At 36.2% G+C, this 15,048-nt stretch overlaps 1 protein-coding gene across 4 annotated transcripts in view; it reads right to left on the bottom strand.

Moving 5' to 3' along the window:
* Positions 1-15,048, bottom strand: part of EYA1 (EYA transcriptional coactivator and phosphatase 1) — a 231,549-nt gene that overhangs the window by 109,680 nt on the left and 106,821 nt on the right. For 3 of the 4 annotated variants that reach the window (XM_084620525.1, XM_084620526.1, XM_084620527.1), the window contains exons 1-3: positions 13,983-14,175; positions 8,394-8,443; positions 6,736-6,863 (exon numbers count right to left, since the gene is read on the bottom strand). In XM_084620525.1, the coding sequence (XP_084476651.1) occupies positions 6,736-6,859 (124 nt within the window). In that variant the 5' untranslated portion in view covers positions 6,860-6,863; positions 8,394-8,443; positions 13,983-14,175. Of the gene's footprint in view, positions 1-4,637; positions 4,701-6,735; positions 6,864-8,393; positions 8,444-13,982; positions 14,176-15,048 lie in introns of those variants that run through there. The other variant, XM_084620524.1, reaches the window with a different exon arrangement.

The following is a 15,048-nucleotide window of genomic DNA, read 5'->3' as shown; positions in this document are numbered from 1 at the left end:
ATGGGACTCTGCAGGGGGGTCCAGGTGAAGGTGGTTGGGGCTCAGCAGGGGGGATCTGGATGTGGAGGGGATCGAGCTTGTCAGGGTGGTCTGGGTGTGGAGGGTTCAGTGAGGGGGTCCAGATGCTAGGGGAGGGGATCTCCGCGGGGTGGGAATCCAGGTGCAGCTGATTGGGGCTCGGTGGGATGGGGATCTGGGTGGCTCGTCGGGGTGGTCCGGGGGAGTGGGGCTCATCGGGGGCAGGATCAGTGGGAAAGTCTGGGTATGAGGGGGTCTGGATGCACAGGGGTTGGGTGAATGGGGGAGCAGCTCCCTGTACAGGGATCCTTTCCAATGCAGCTGAGGAGCAATGGGTGAAGGAAGCAGGGTTGGGGGAGAGGGTTTGCAGAGCTTCCTGCAGCTGGGGGAGTAATCTCAGGGTGGGTCTGACCCAGCCCCAGATGCCGTGCAGGGGAAGAGGAAGTCCTGTTCTCCCCAGCCCAGCCAGAACTAGCAGCTGAGCATGGCACAGGGTAGAGAGCTAGATCTTTTCCAGTCTCATCCCCTGCCCCACAGTGATTTACCTCTCTGCTGGCTGCCCTGGGCACCTGAAACATACTGCTGGGGAGGGTCACATGACCACTCTTGTGGCCTCCCTTTGCTTCCCCATCAGAAAGTTGTTTTTCTGCAGGGAAGCAAAGAAATCTGCGGGGGACATAAATTCTGCACATGTGCAGTGGTGCAGAATTCCCACAGAAGCACTATATGTGCACAGGCGGATGTCTTTGAATCAGTTAGATTTGTTTAACCTTTACAAGCTTTTTTCACAATCATGAGATCTAGAAATTCAAAATACTCAAGTGGTAGAAGCTGGAAATGAACAAAAAATGGAACCAGACACTCCCCCACGGCCAAAGAATTCTTCATCATTGACCATTCATCTCTCTGACTATCATCATCCACTAAACCTTAATTTTGCTCCCTATAATATAGAAGATTATGTATAATGGTTAACATACCAAATTACTAAAATTTAAAAAATCCTACTTCCTATTAAAGGGATCCATTTCCTAAATATTATAAAATTAGACTACAACATTAGCCACTGCAAAAAAGCTGCGCTAGATGCTATATTATTAAAAACACAAACCCACAAGCTCAACATATTGTATGCTAATAGAAACCTGCTCCACCATATGCTCAGCATATTTCATAATACAAAACAAATCAATTATTCCATTTCTGTAGATTAAAATATTCCTCTACTCCACCAACACATCACACTGACACCTTACAGAGCTACACATTTAATTAATAATATATAATATCAACAGTATGCATCCAAACATATATTTCTATTACAGAACAAAACAAAGAGGTAAACTAAAGGCTGACTGGACAGTGTAAGTCAGGTGGAGTAATAAGTGAATAAAGAAGAATTATGAGAGTGGGAAGCGTCTAGATCTCTTAACTATTTATTTCCAGACTAAGTGTTTTTGTTTTTAAGTTAGAGAATATTTGTAAAGAAAATGTAATACTTTCGTGTGATGAAACATGCATTTAAATGTAATCCTTTTTAATACAGACTTTTGCTTGTATGCGTGTTACAGAGTCTGGAGAACATGCACCATAGTTAACAATCTTGCCTTCCCTCAGTATGAGCTGGTTAAAGCAAGAAAGTCAACTTCCATAGTGCCCAGGAAGTAGCTATGGGATCTTGAAATATAAGGTACAGCTCTCCTCTGCAAATTGCCATCCAGAAGGGATAAGTTTTTATTATTATTATTATTTTAAATATACAACCAGTCTAATATCTAGCATCTTGCACCCTATGGTATTTTAAAGATCATGCCAAACAGCCCCAGTGCTTTCTTTTGAATCCGTGAAGGAGGATTCAGATTCAACAGCCTTAACACTACCTAATGGTTATCTGCCTGGCCAGGACAGTGGGGAGCTTTTATTGCCTTTGTGGAGGCATCTCATCCTGGTTCTCCTTCAAGTCAGATACTTTACAGATTAAGGCTGAGATTTTCAAAGCCACCTAAAGGGATTTTGACATCCAATTGCCTTTGAAATTAAATGTGCCACTAGAAATCTTTGAAAATCTCAACCTAATTTTTTGTTATCTGTTTCCCCCATCTATCTGGGACTAGAAATCTCTCTTCCCTCCTATCTGGCCCCTCAAAATGAGACAGAAGCACCTCTAGGACTCTCAACATGAAGAGAATGCTGTAAATTAGAAAAAAACAGATCCCCTGTTTATTTTTGGTGGGTTTAATACTGCATAAAGACACTTTAAGTGGGCAGAGGTTCCAGTTTCTGCCTAGGTTAATTCCCTGAGAGTCATTTCTAATTCTTAGTTTAGAAGTGATTATCCCTTGGTAGAATTAGGAATCTAACGTAGCAGCCACTTTTGGAAGCTCCTTCAGAAGGTGGCTTCTGTGCAGGACAGCTTGCTAAACTAAGCCTTTTCTCTGTACCCACCCACTGCATTAAGAAGCTGGACACTTGCTGAAAATGCCACTGGCTGGCTGGCAAAAAGTAAAGTTGAAGAATGGTAATCTCTTACCTGCTAATTTGAAATTTCCCAGTCCCTTTGTGTCAGTCCTGACATGGCAGCCCTTCTGTGAGAGGAAAAATAGCGAAGGGGCTAGAGCAGTAACAGCAGTGGACCCAAATTAAATTCCCTGATCTGCCACAGACTTCCTGTGTGACCTTGATCAAATCATTTAGTCACTCCGTACCTCAGTTAAATGGTGATAATAGTACTTCCCCACCTCACAAGGGTGTGGTAAAGATCATTACATTAAGAGATTGTGAGGCACTCAGATACTACAGTAATGGGATAAAGTACAAATATTACAGATATCCTCTCCTGTTTTGGTATCTGAGATTACTTTTTCCTAAACATTTTCAAACAAACCTTTTAGTGTTACTTTCAAATTTATTGCTTGGGAAGTCTCCAACTAAGCAGGATCAGCCAGACAGCCAGCCCCTTTTATAAAAGAAGTATATAACAAGATCTCTCCTTTTCCCTGTTCCCTCTCCATCTGCTGGTAGGAGGATTTACACTCTGGGCTGGCATATTAGGATAGGAGAAACCAAGTGAACCAGTAAGAAATTACTGTATTATTACTGGCTTTTCCTAAAATGATGAACAAATTTTATTTCCTCTTCACCACACACCAACACAGGCCGTAATGACGGTCTCATGATCTGACATGAATTTAAATGAATATTGCTTTGATTTATGGAAACTGCCATAATTTAAGAGATCTCATAGAGAAATTGGCATCTGAAGCAAGAATAAGTCAGACTTATCAAAATTCCTTTGAAATTATTTTGGATGGGTAGAAAAATTTACCCAACCTATTCAGAACAGGTAAATGGCTACTAAAGTGGAATTTCTGCACTGGCAACCATGGTTACAAGATGTTCATAATTGCTTATGACTGTGCGGCGCACCTTTGTACCAGGGCACATTTTGCATTGCAACAAAGGTGGGTGCCATACCAAGTGTCATTAAGCAAGCTAAAGGGTGTATTATCAAACCAGTATGCAAGGATTAAACTGTATGATTCAATCACACAACTAAATCCCCATTCAGTGCTTTGAAAGCTTACTACTAAGTGTGAAGCTAAAAATATGAGCTAATAACAGTCATCTATCTAGCAACCACATCCTCTTGTAGTACAACATCAAAAAGAGGCATGTCTGAAAACGTGTATGAGAGGAATTAAAAAACATGTGTTTGAAACAGGGCCATTTCACTTTGGGACAGATTTTTTCCCCCTAATTTACAGAACACATTTTGCACTCTGGGGTATGGAATTCTGCCCAACTCACACCCATAGCGAAATGAAACTTAACGTATCTTTATAACAAACTTATAACATGCAAAAATGCACACACCTGAGGCCATGATTCTCATTTACATTACGGCCCCTTTAAAGTAGCAGAGTGATGTAAAGGGGTCCTTTGTTTAAATGAGAATGAGGCCCACAGTCATCTTGAACAGTCAGTTTTGCATATTACATTTAACACGTGAATGTTCAGCAACACATTTCCAGTCCACATGCAACAAACAAGCAAACCACACATTTGTCATACTGTAGCATTTTAAGGGAAATATTTGGCAGCCATATACAATGTATATCCCTAGAATCTGTAATTTCATTTTAAGCCAGGTCCTACTTCAGCAGAGTGTGCAAGAAAATATAATTTTAGTTTATGCTTAATTTAAAAACAAACAAAAGCTACATTAATCTTGTTTTTCTAAAGCTTGATCATCAGTTAAAAAAAAAAGTTTTCCCCAGAGCAAGAAATATACACTGGCAGATTCAGGGGAAAATTCTGCCCTTGGACTCTTATGCTACTCCCACTAAATTCAGTTGGAATTATTTCTGTATTTGAGAACAGAATTTGACCCTAAGTGCATATCTGATTCTAGAATGAATTATCTGATATTTCTTTCACAGACTTAAATTAATTATTTGTCACTGAGGGTAACCACAATTGTACGAATTACTACTGCAGCTTTTATGAACTTAAACTTAGACTAGAAACAGTGGGCATGAGATACTTTTCAGAAATTTTTTTTTACATCATCTTAAAATGCATGTTAACATTTTTGCTGTGTTCACCATGGCTACACAAACCTGCAGTGGTCTGTGTACTAGTACTTAGCAACCAGTCTGCAGTGATGAGCAGAGTCATGTCACCTGAAGGGAAATTGCAAACAAAAGAAAACTGTTGGGCTTCATCTCAGTTTGTAAAGTTTCTTTGAAAGGCTACATTTTTCTTGGTAGAATTTAACCTAAATGAACTTACACATTCTGAAGTCAGAAATGAACTATGTTAAAAACAAATTACAGTGGTTTAGTTTTATATTTCTCAATAAAACTCAACATTGCACTCACTGAAATACAGACATTATTTGCAAATGTATTTGTTGAATGGTATTTGGCTGAAGTTGGGGCACAAGTGGAAACTATACAAATAACTCATTCCTTAAAAACAAAACATTTAGGGCCCTTGGTTCCCTTTGCTCCGTGTGTGCGCACACCTCCGATTTAGGTCAATAAGGAGTTCTGTGGCCAGGTCAAGGGAAGGGTCTTGTGGTTCAAGGAAACACGCTCAACTTCTGTGTTGCTGAAGTGCCTCCAGATTGAACAGAAGGGCCAAAAACTGGGAACATTTATAATAAAGCACTTAGTGATCATCAGGGCTTTGAACTCACACTAGTAATAGCTATGTGTTGGTTTAATGAAATTAAGCTGTGGGTGAAATTTTCAAAACTGCGTAAGTTCCACTTTCAGAAGTCACTTAGGAACCTAAGACCCACTAAAAGTCAATGGAATTTAGGCTCTCAGGTGCCCAAGTAACTTTTGAAAATGGGACGTTTATCCTGTCCCGAAAGTACATCTGATAACATATAAATGACAGAAGAGTCTTTTGTGGGCATGGAATATTTAATTTTTTCTACTTTAATTAAAATAATGGGAAAACCACAATCATACATAAGTCTTTATTTAAAAACAAAAACAAACAAAAAGAACCCCAGAGGTTAATACTATAGGCTATTAGAATTAAAAATGGCTTAAAGTTTAATCTTACAAAACTTATTTTGTAGCAATAGCATAAAGTAAATTATACACAAACTCCAGCACAACTGACTGTCAGCTTTTGATAAGCCATCCCAAACAACAGTCGACTCCAATTAGAGTGGATAACAGAGATGTCTACGGAGCTCAGGGGAGACAACATTTATCTGATTGACAGATGTCTTTCCTGGAAGAACGCAATGCATACTGTATCTAAAACAGTTTGGCTCATTATTTATATGTTGGCTTTTAACACACAGTACGTCTTTACTACATGTAATACTCAAATGTATGCTATAAAAATCTGTTTTATAAAAAAATGTGATTCTAAGTTTCAGATTTGTGAATACATTAGAAACTCATGATCTTTTATTTTCTTTTGCTGCAGGGTTGTAGTAAAGACTGCTTTCCACAATTACCTGAAAGGACTACATTTTTACAGAGGCATTATTTGTAGGGGAGATGTGTTGAGGTATTCTTCGTATTATACTGAGAACAAATATAGCCAGTTGATAAGTCAATTGCATTTTGTTTCTGCTATTTCTCCTCTTCTCATCAAAACATGAAAAATATGTATCATATTTTACCTTCACTGAATTATTATAACTATTTGAATTTTGGACAATCCATCATAAGAGCAGAAGCTGAATACAGCCTATCAAATTATCTTTAAGAAATATCAACACATAATTTTTAAGGACAGCTTTGTATTTGCCTACATGGCAAAGCTTTCATAAACTTAGTAATTTACACAAAATGCAAATCCAAAATTAAAATAGAGAAATGGCAATGCCTGCTTATAATATACCTTTTATAGAAACTAACTGTAGATATTTCCTGTTCTTCTCAACACTAAAATGCAAAATTATTTTGTTGATGGATTTCAACTATTTTAAGCAACATAATACCACTCAAATGCATTGAAAATATGTAAAGGGAATATAAACATGGCTTGAGAGCTATTGCTGAAAGCCAATAATATTAATTACTGACAAACATTGACCCTAGTCTTTATACATCATATTACACAAAGATAGATCATCTACAATAGTACAATTTTATATATATATAATTTACTGACTTAAAGATTGATGGAACAATCTCTTGAAAAAGAGCAACATACGAAGCATATTCAGAGAAAATGGTAGCTCACCTTCTGTGCCATTGGGTGTCATGGAATTATTATTTATATGAGAGTTATCAAGTTTTGGACCATTGGGGGATTCACTACTACCACTCAGTCGGCTATGCGGGCTGGCTAGATCCTGCATTTCCATAGACCTAAAATCAAGAAGCAGACAATTTTACGGATACGTTGAACTTTAATTATGGAGGATTTGTCCATACATCTAATCCATTATTTCTACTCGATTACAAAATACTTTGTAAATAATCAATAGTTTTCCATAACACAATCTTTTTTTCTCATCATAAAAGTGTTAACTCTTGCGTTGTCACTCCATATATTCAACTCATGAGAAACAGTCATCTCTAATATTGTAACCCTTAACACAATAAAATATAAATATAGGAAACTATATCTAGGAGATTCCTATCACCTTACACTTTTTAAATTATGTGTAATGGGCAGTTTCATCAATGTATAAAAAAAACCATTCCCTTAGCAATAAGATAAAACTGTGCTTTCTCAAAATTTACCACCCAATTGGAATTTAATGGGCCTCCAAACCAAATAAAACACTTGAAGCAATTGTTGAAACCTATAGTCTAGTGACAGGGAATGAGATATTCTTGATGTATGTGTTTACTCTGGCAAACTACTTAATTGTTCCTCTGTTTCCGTTGAAACAAATGCAGCATTAAAACACTATTATGTCTGCTCCCTTGTTTGCTCTGTGGATTACATAAAGTGTGCCCAATTGAAAAGGGATAAGGCAACCTACAGTGAATCCATACAGGCGTCAGTATGCCTTAATACTCTGCAGTACCGCAGCTGTCAGTTAGTCAAAATGAAACAAAAACAATTCAGATTCAATGCAAAAACAAACAAACAAACAAACAAAAATCAACATTTATGCAGTAGACAAACAGCTAAATTCCACAGAAATATCTTCAATTCAACAATTAACAGTTTCATAAAAAGGAAAACAGGCCTCTGGCCATGATCACAGTTACAATTTTCTCAGCTTGCATTTGTTAAGTTTGTAAACAAAGTATACATTGCTTTAGTTTCCATTGTTCCAAAATCTTATGATAAATGCTAATGACTCAACTTTTTCTAAATAGTCTCTCCTGATAGAAAATTCGTATCGTTTACTTTTCTACGCATGCATTTGAACCTGGGACTGTTTCCACTTTAAAAAATTATATACTGAAGGCACTTTTTAGTATTTATTTAAAAAACAAAAAAACTTCTCTTTTTCCTTCCATAGTGGAAGTGTAAATAGTCTTAAACACAAATGTTGTTTTACCCATATGATTTTTCATGCCTACAATGAGATTATATTGCGGCAGCCTTGAATGCATTGTTTCACCTTAACTCCCCCTAGCAAAGCACAGCCACACATTTTGAAAGCCCAGCTACAGTTCTACGGTGGTTTTTGTTTTGTTTTCAAGAAGCAAGAGATTCTCTACCATTTAAATGAAAAATATTTTAGTGCAGAACCGAATTTATTCATAGCTTACAGACTTTACTGTATTTATTCACGTCAGAAATCTCCAAGCATTGATGTACTATTATTCAGTTTAAAGTGGAAAATAATAATAAACGTTTACTTTTACCTGAAGTAAACAACCGTGCTTCTAAGCAGTACTTGCCATAGAGAGGCCAAATATCAGTCATATCCTTACCTGCAGCTTTAGAAAACAGCAACATCTGAACTGCTTTGGGATTTTTGCACCTGCAAACCCAGGAAAGAAATAGAAGCCTTTATTAGTCTGCTTTAACATCAAACCTTAATCTAAACAAGGATATTACTGCGGATGACAATACTGTCCTTTAACCAAAAGAAAAGGAGAATACTGCAACAGTGAAAGGCATATTGTCTTTAAATTGAAGTCTCAACTGTTGTTTCCTCCTGCAGGTCTATCCCCCTCCTCCCCATGTCAGGGGGAAGGCAGCCAAATGACGGGATAGTGATTCATCACCGGCCTATGACAGCTGCAAACTGGATTACCCCTCCCCCAATCAACATGCAAAGCAGCCTTGCTAAAAGGTAGCTAGAAAGAGGTGTCTGGAAAAAGGTAGGTGTTAATGCAGGGAACATGTTGTACAGAAGTAGCTCAAGCAGTAAAAGCTCAGCATCCTCAGAAGATCTTTCATCTTTTGTTATCACTGGTTGAAATATATCTCCCTCCCACTCTTTAACTCAACAGTTTCTTAACCTTATCATGTTGGTTTTCTTCCTCATCTGTCTGTCATTTAACATTCATTAGATCAGATATTTTCTTAAAATGGGAAGTACATCTGCTACGTAGAGCTGAAAATCATTTATGACCAACAACTTGGTGCAACTATCTGAAAACCATGTCCATCTCTAAACAGTGCCAATTAGTTTTCTAAAAGATGTCACCATATTGCAAAATAAAACAGATTAAAATGCAGAAGAAAACACACTTCTGCATGACAGAGTTCTATTTGTAAGGTTTCTAACTATCTGTAAGAATTTCAGATACCAAACTTGAAAAGACTCTATAGTTCTCTTGTTAAAAATGTAACTGGCGTGAACCTCCCACTATTTGCTTTTGGTCATCCTGAGATTCAGAAGGGAGCTTGGATTTTACAGTGGAAACCAATTAGCAGTCTTCCCAGTTTAGTAAAAACAATCATTTCCAAACCCCAGCTGACTAGTATATTTTCATCTGATGTGATCAGAAAAACTTTATGAATGTGGATTCTGCTGGACATCACTTAATGGATTGCCTTAGATAGTAAACTTTTCTCTAAAACCAGTCACAATTACCAGCAGGTGATAACTCGCAGGTGAAGATAGGCTGTTGGCTTGACTGCAGAAACAAACTTCTCCAGCAAAGGTATATAATGTCTAAATGTCTACATTCAGAATCTTTCATGTGCATTTCCATTCAACCTGAACTGACATCTCTTAGATGATCACAGAACAAAGAAACAAGAGAGATGAGGCATTTTAAGTGCCATAAAAATCATCCAAGCAAATCTCACTTTATGTGTGTGTAGTTTTTGTTATTTTTAATCACAGACAGAATTACTACTTCAGCAAGAGTAAACTACTGCTAGAGGTAGCCAGGCAACGTATAACTTTACAAGTGATGTCAAGAAGCATGCAATAATGCATACAGAAAAACTTCAATCTTTTTATAACTGTGTATTTAAAGTATTGCATAGCGTGCTTTTCAATGCTTTTTACCAAGCCAAATCAAACTGAAATATCAGATGTGTGTTTGCAGCAGCTACTCCATACTTTTTTTTTTTTTAAAGTAAGAAAAAGAAAAATAGTCAGATGTAAGATGGAAACTTTTTTACTCTTAACCCCAGAAACTGCAGCAGAATGCCTTAAGGATATGTTCCTCTACTGGTACTTCTATACACCTGGAATAAATTATAGGTGAGAACTAACTTTGTTTTAAGAGCTATCTCTGCTTAGTAATGTGGAAGGTCATTTAAAATACGTCTCAGATGAACAAAAGAAAAAATATTTTCTTTTTAAAAGATATATATTATATATATAAAAACTAAATGGCATAGTCTCCAAAGTATATTTTTAATATTATTATTACTTTATCAACTTCTGAAATGCATTTTATCCTAACAATTTTAATTCCAAAATAAAAATTAACAAAAATGTAGTTACTCACAAAATAATAGTTTTTATTAAAAAAAAACAACAAAACTTTGATTCAGTTAGTGTGGGGAAAGAACAACTTGCCTGTATGTTTTTCAACTAGATGTAGCCTAGAAAATTAAATATATACCTTATATGTCCTTCTACACTCTCACAAATCATAAAGTTCATATCCAGGATCTTCATTTTCATTAGGCATACTTCAGATATATTTCTTTGTGTCTCAAGGATTATTTAAACCATGTGTTGTTCGTTACCATATTTAAAAATGGCTCTTTAATCAAAATAACTTTAAAACAACTAATCCTCACTTAGGCTGGTCAGCTGAATCCACACAGTGGTCCAGGAAAAATAAATCTACTCTCAAGAATGCGAATGCAGACAACAATTAGACACAGATGTGAGTGAAATTAGTTACAGTTTACAAAATGCTACACTTCACATGCTTTCAGTTTTTTATGTGTGGTACAAAATTACAATGTAGTAAAGAAACAAACTTATGATGACGAGGGAGAAAAACACATTTCTGGGTGGCGCTGGCTCACTCTTATATGATTGCCCACCTTTGCCATGAGGCTTCTAGATAAATGAAGTTTTAAAATACATTCTAGTAGCTCAATAATTAAACAAATTTCTCCTTTAAGCAAAGGGAAAAAATGTTTTGGCCTTAAGAGTCCATTCAAGGGGGCACATAAAAAAATACACAATGAAAGGGTTTTTTTGCTGTCGCTCACTTATACTCTGCATCCTGATTAGACTAAAATTGCCTAAAATGATAAATGACATATAGATTCTTCAAAATGCATCACAAGTTATTACTATTTATAATTTAATTATTTTAAGTAACTTTCACCTCTTCATCTTTAACATGGACCACAGATTCTGGGACTGTATTATATATGACAAGGAAAAGAAAGGACATTGATATCACAGCTACTTAAAATTCACCCATTTAAGAATCTTAAACCAGTAACATCAAATTCTGATTACTTAATGAGGTATTTTAAGTTTGCCTTTTTTACTAATTAAATTTATAATTCTTCACAGATGTAGGTTTTGTTGATGTTCAATTTGTCTCTCTCATTTTGTTAAACCTCACATAGTACTCCACCAATCCACTGAATAGCCACATTAAATCTGTTAATACCATGCTCTTCAACCCCAGAAATTATTTCCAGAAGGCAAACTTGCTTTGAGAGATCACCAAACAAGACTTAAGGTACACATTTTATCACATTTTCCCTACCACAGAGCTCAGGATGCGGAGGAAAATTCATGACTTTTGCACTGTTTATTATACTTCGCTAAATTACAAATCAAAAGCATCTGACAGAAGATCATATATGAAGCCAAAAAGTTAATAATGTTCTGTGAAAAGTAAACTGTAAATGGGAAGGGATTCTAAATCTCGGCAGCACAGAGCAAATAAAATGTAGGTACTTGTCTAAATTATGGGTTTTCCACAGACTTTTTTTGCTTGCTAGAAGCAATTTTTATTAAATGACTATAATTTAAAACATTTTTTCCAGCTGAAAATAAATTTTCAAAGTGAAAAAACTAAGCTTATCCAAATAAATATAGCTGGCATATGAGCTAGTTTTTTTCAACCACAGTTCTACTCTACCCAAAAATTTCAAAGACAATGGCAATTTTCTAATCAGAATATTTCTTCATAGGAAAATATTGTCAGTTTTAACAGCATAAACTATACATATTTTTTCAAAACAGCATTCTTTTTCTCTTTGAAAACATTTTCCATTCACAAATAAATGTAATGATTTCAAAGGTAAATGTGAAGAAATTAAAGGAAAAACATACTAGAGAAAAAAGTCACCTCAGAAACTGGCAAACTCTTTCATTACACTTTCACTCTTCTTGTAATCCTACCAATATACAGAATATATGAGGAAGTCATGTTTCTTTTTAATTCAAGTACTTACTTCAAAGACGAGATTAAAAAGAATAATTTTCAGAACAGAAGCAAATGATCACAGCTCTCTAATTTTTAAATACTAGTTTATTTTTTAAAAAATACTACCTTTCATTTACCTATTTTCAACACTTACAAATGAAATATTTTGACATCTGACTGAAATGTGAACAGTATTATTCTCTTTAGGAAACAAGTACCACTTCGTGTCAATACTTCTAATACATACAGATATTTTAAAATGAACCATGAGCTTTCTGGTCTTCAAAGCATTTTTTGGTTCTTACAAAATATTTTGTATCTATCAAAACTTAGAAAATGATAACTTTGCTTTTGGAGTTGCGCATTCTTATGCTGTGTGCTCCAGAAGGTGAAGAGTGGCTCAGTTAGGTTTCTGTGTCTGTCACCACACAGATTTTTCAGGTTTAAAAGACTACGGCTGCTCAATAGTGGGCTTTAGTAATAAAACAGTAAGGAACTCCATGACTTGTGAGTGTGTATGTATGTACATATATACACATTTATACACCCTTAATTATCTCAAATACTCTGCACAAGCAATTTCAGTAAGAAACTGTAAATAATACTTATTCTGAAAAGTATGACTGGGGCTAAAAAATTCTGACTACACAGAAAACAGTATTTTAAAAAACTTCCTGTCAACATTGTCTTTTTAATTATTTAAGAGACAAACAGCATTAAAAAGTTCCATACAAGTTTTATCAATTCTTAAATTTTGTTAGTTTTCCTGCTTGTCTCTTCATTGAAATATATCTGCATCTAAGGAATGATTTTAAAGTCAGTGACACCTCTACTTTTATAGAATAAGTCTTTTACTACAGCAGCCATCCATTTTATTGATGTTTGTAAAAAACACCTTAAGAAATACATACTTGTGAATCTTTTGTGAGTCTTGATTGCTCAAAAGCAAGATGTAAAATTTATTGATACTTTAAAGAGCTTTAACTTCCGGATTCTAAGTTCTTAGTTCTAAATGAGCCACATAAAATGTCAATAAACGTCATATATTTTAGCTGTATAGATGTTTATTCTGTCTTCTCTAAAAGTTCTCCTTTGCAGAACTGAATCTTTTGCCTGGTGTTTGGAAAATTTAAACATATTAAGCAAAAGGATTTCCTGCTTCAGAAAGTACTGTCAAGATCTCTGTAATGCATTCTTCCTCCAAATTTCTTCATTATTTTCTCATGCTCTTGCACCTCTTCTTCACAGGTCCATAGATTGTATATACTCTCCCCCCATCAACTTATCATCGTGTTATTTATTTTCAATGAACCATTAATACTGCACGAAATCAAATAGGAGGAACAAAACTCTGACTGAATACAATAAATAGAGCCATGTAACATCATCTGCTTTGAGGGAAGCCTACAAACCCAAGCCTAAAACATAGTGAAAATTAACTGTTAAAACTGTTGATTTATAATTAGGTATTAACCTAATCATGAAATGGAGAACGTACTTATAGATGAGATCTCATACAAAGTTGCTGAAGTACTTGGGAAAGTACACATTGTTTTGCAATTAGGCCATTTCATGAGGTTGGGGTTTTTTTTTTGTTTTTTTTTTTTAAGCTTCAACAGAAAAGACCTAGTGTTATCTTCCTTCTTTGCATCACAGGACAGCTGTTGTCACTCCATGCAATTTTTAAAACAGCCGGTTTGTACTTACAGTGATTGGATCTGCTGTATCCACCAGTTTTATGAGCTCCCTTCACGTTCTCTGACTTAAACCACCATTCCTCACATAGCTTTATTCCTGGGTAAAGTATTGTGCTCAGCTCTGTTGCCGACTGCCCTGGTTTTTAGTAGCTCTCACTCGAACACGAGAACAGAAGTGAAGCGTCTCTGGAGGGCAAACCCAAGCTCAGAGCAAAATCTTGTGTGATTGCTGCTGCAGGCTCTGCCTGCAAAAGCGTCGGGGGTGGGGTGGGGTGGGGTGGGGGAGCAAGTTTTCCAGAAAGAAAAACCACCAAGTGGACTTTCACAGGAAGACTTAGAGTCGGAAGTGGCACTGGGGAGTTTGTGTCTAGCACCAAACTCTGAACCATCAGCTCCCACTGTTCTGTTTAGTAACAGCTTTGAGGAATGGGCTGTTCCCCCCACTGAACAGCAGCAGATAATATCTGAGAGCCGTAGACAAAGAAACAGCAGAATCTTCATGCCTTCTATTTGTTTGCTCAGTCTTGTAGGTCTGCCCATGTAGCCTCGGGGCTTTTTGTTTTGTTTTTGTAATGCAAACCACAGCTATTCTCCTGTCCGAACCTTATTGGTTTAAAAGTAACAATTGAAATGAGCCCTGTGCTGCCTGACTCAACCTTGCTGCTATAGAAAAATTTAGTATGTAAATGAAGGAGCCTATGATATCCGAATAAACAGCTGCTGTGGGTGAAGAACAGAGCTCAAGCGCTCTGTCAACAAGCAGTGTCTCTTTCTCCCCCAGCTAGCCATTCATATCCTTTGGTGGCAATTACACAAGAGTTCTTTTCCATCTTTTTCTGCTTCTCACTAGAAAAAGCAGTGAGTTCTTTTTTTTTGTTCAGTAATATATTTTAAAAAAATTAACTCAGTTTAAATGTGCCCGTATTCATTTAGCTAGGTTTAAAGAAAAGCCACAACAAATAGAAAAGCTGGAATTAAACACACATTTCCTCAAAAAGTGAAGCTAAACAAGGATATTCACAGAAACACCAAAGCACACAAAATATAAGTGTAGACATGCAGTTCTGATAGATATT

The sequence above is a fragment of the Lepidochelys olivacea genome (assembly GCF_965140295.1).
Source record: "Lepidochelys olivacea isolate rLepOli2 genome assembly, chromosome: 2".
Lineage (NCBI taxonomy): Eukaryota > Metazoa > Chordata > Testudines > Cheloniidae > Lepidochelys > Lepidochelys olivacea.
This window is presented reverse-complemented; position numbering and strand designations above follow the sequence as displayed.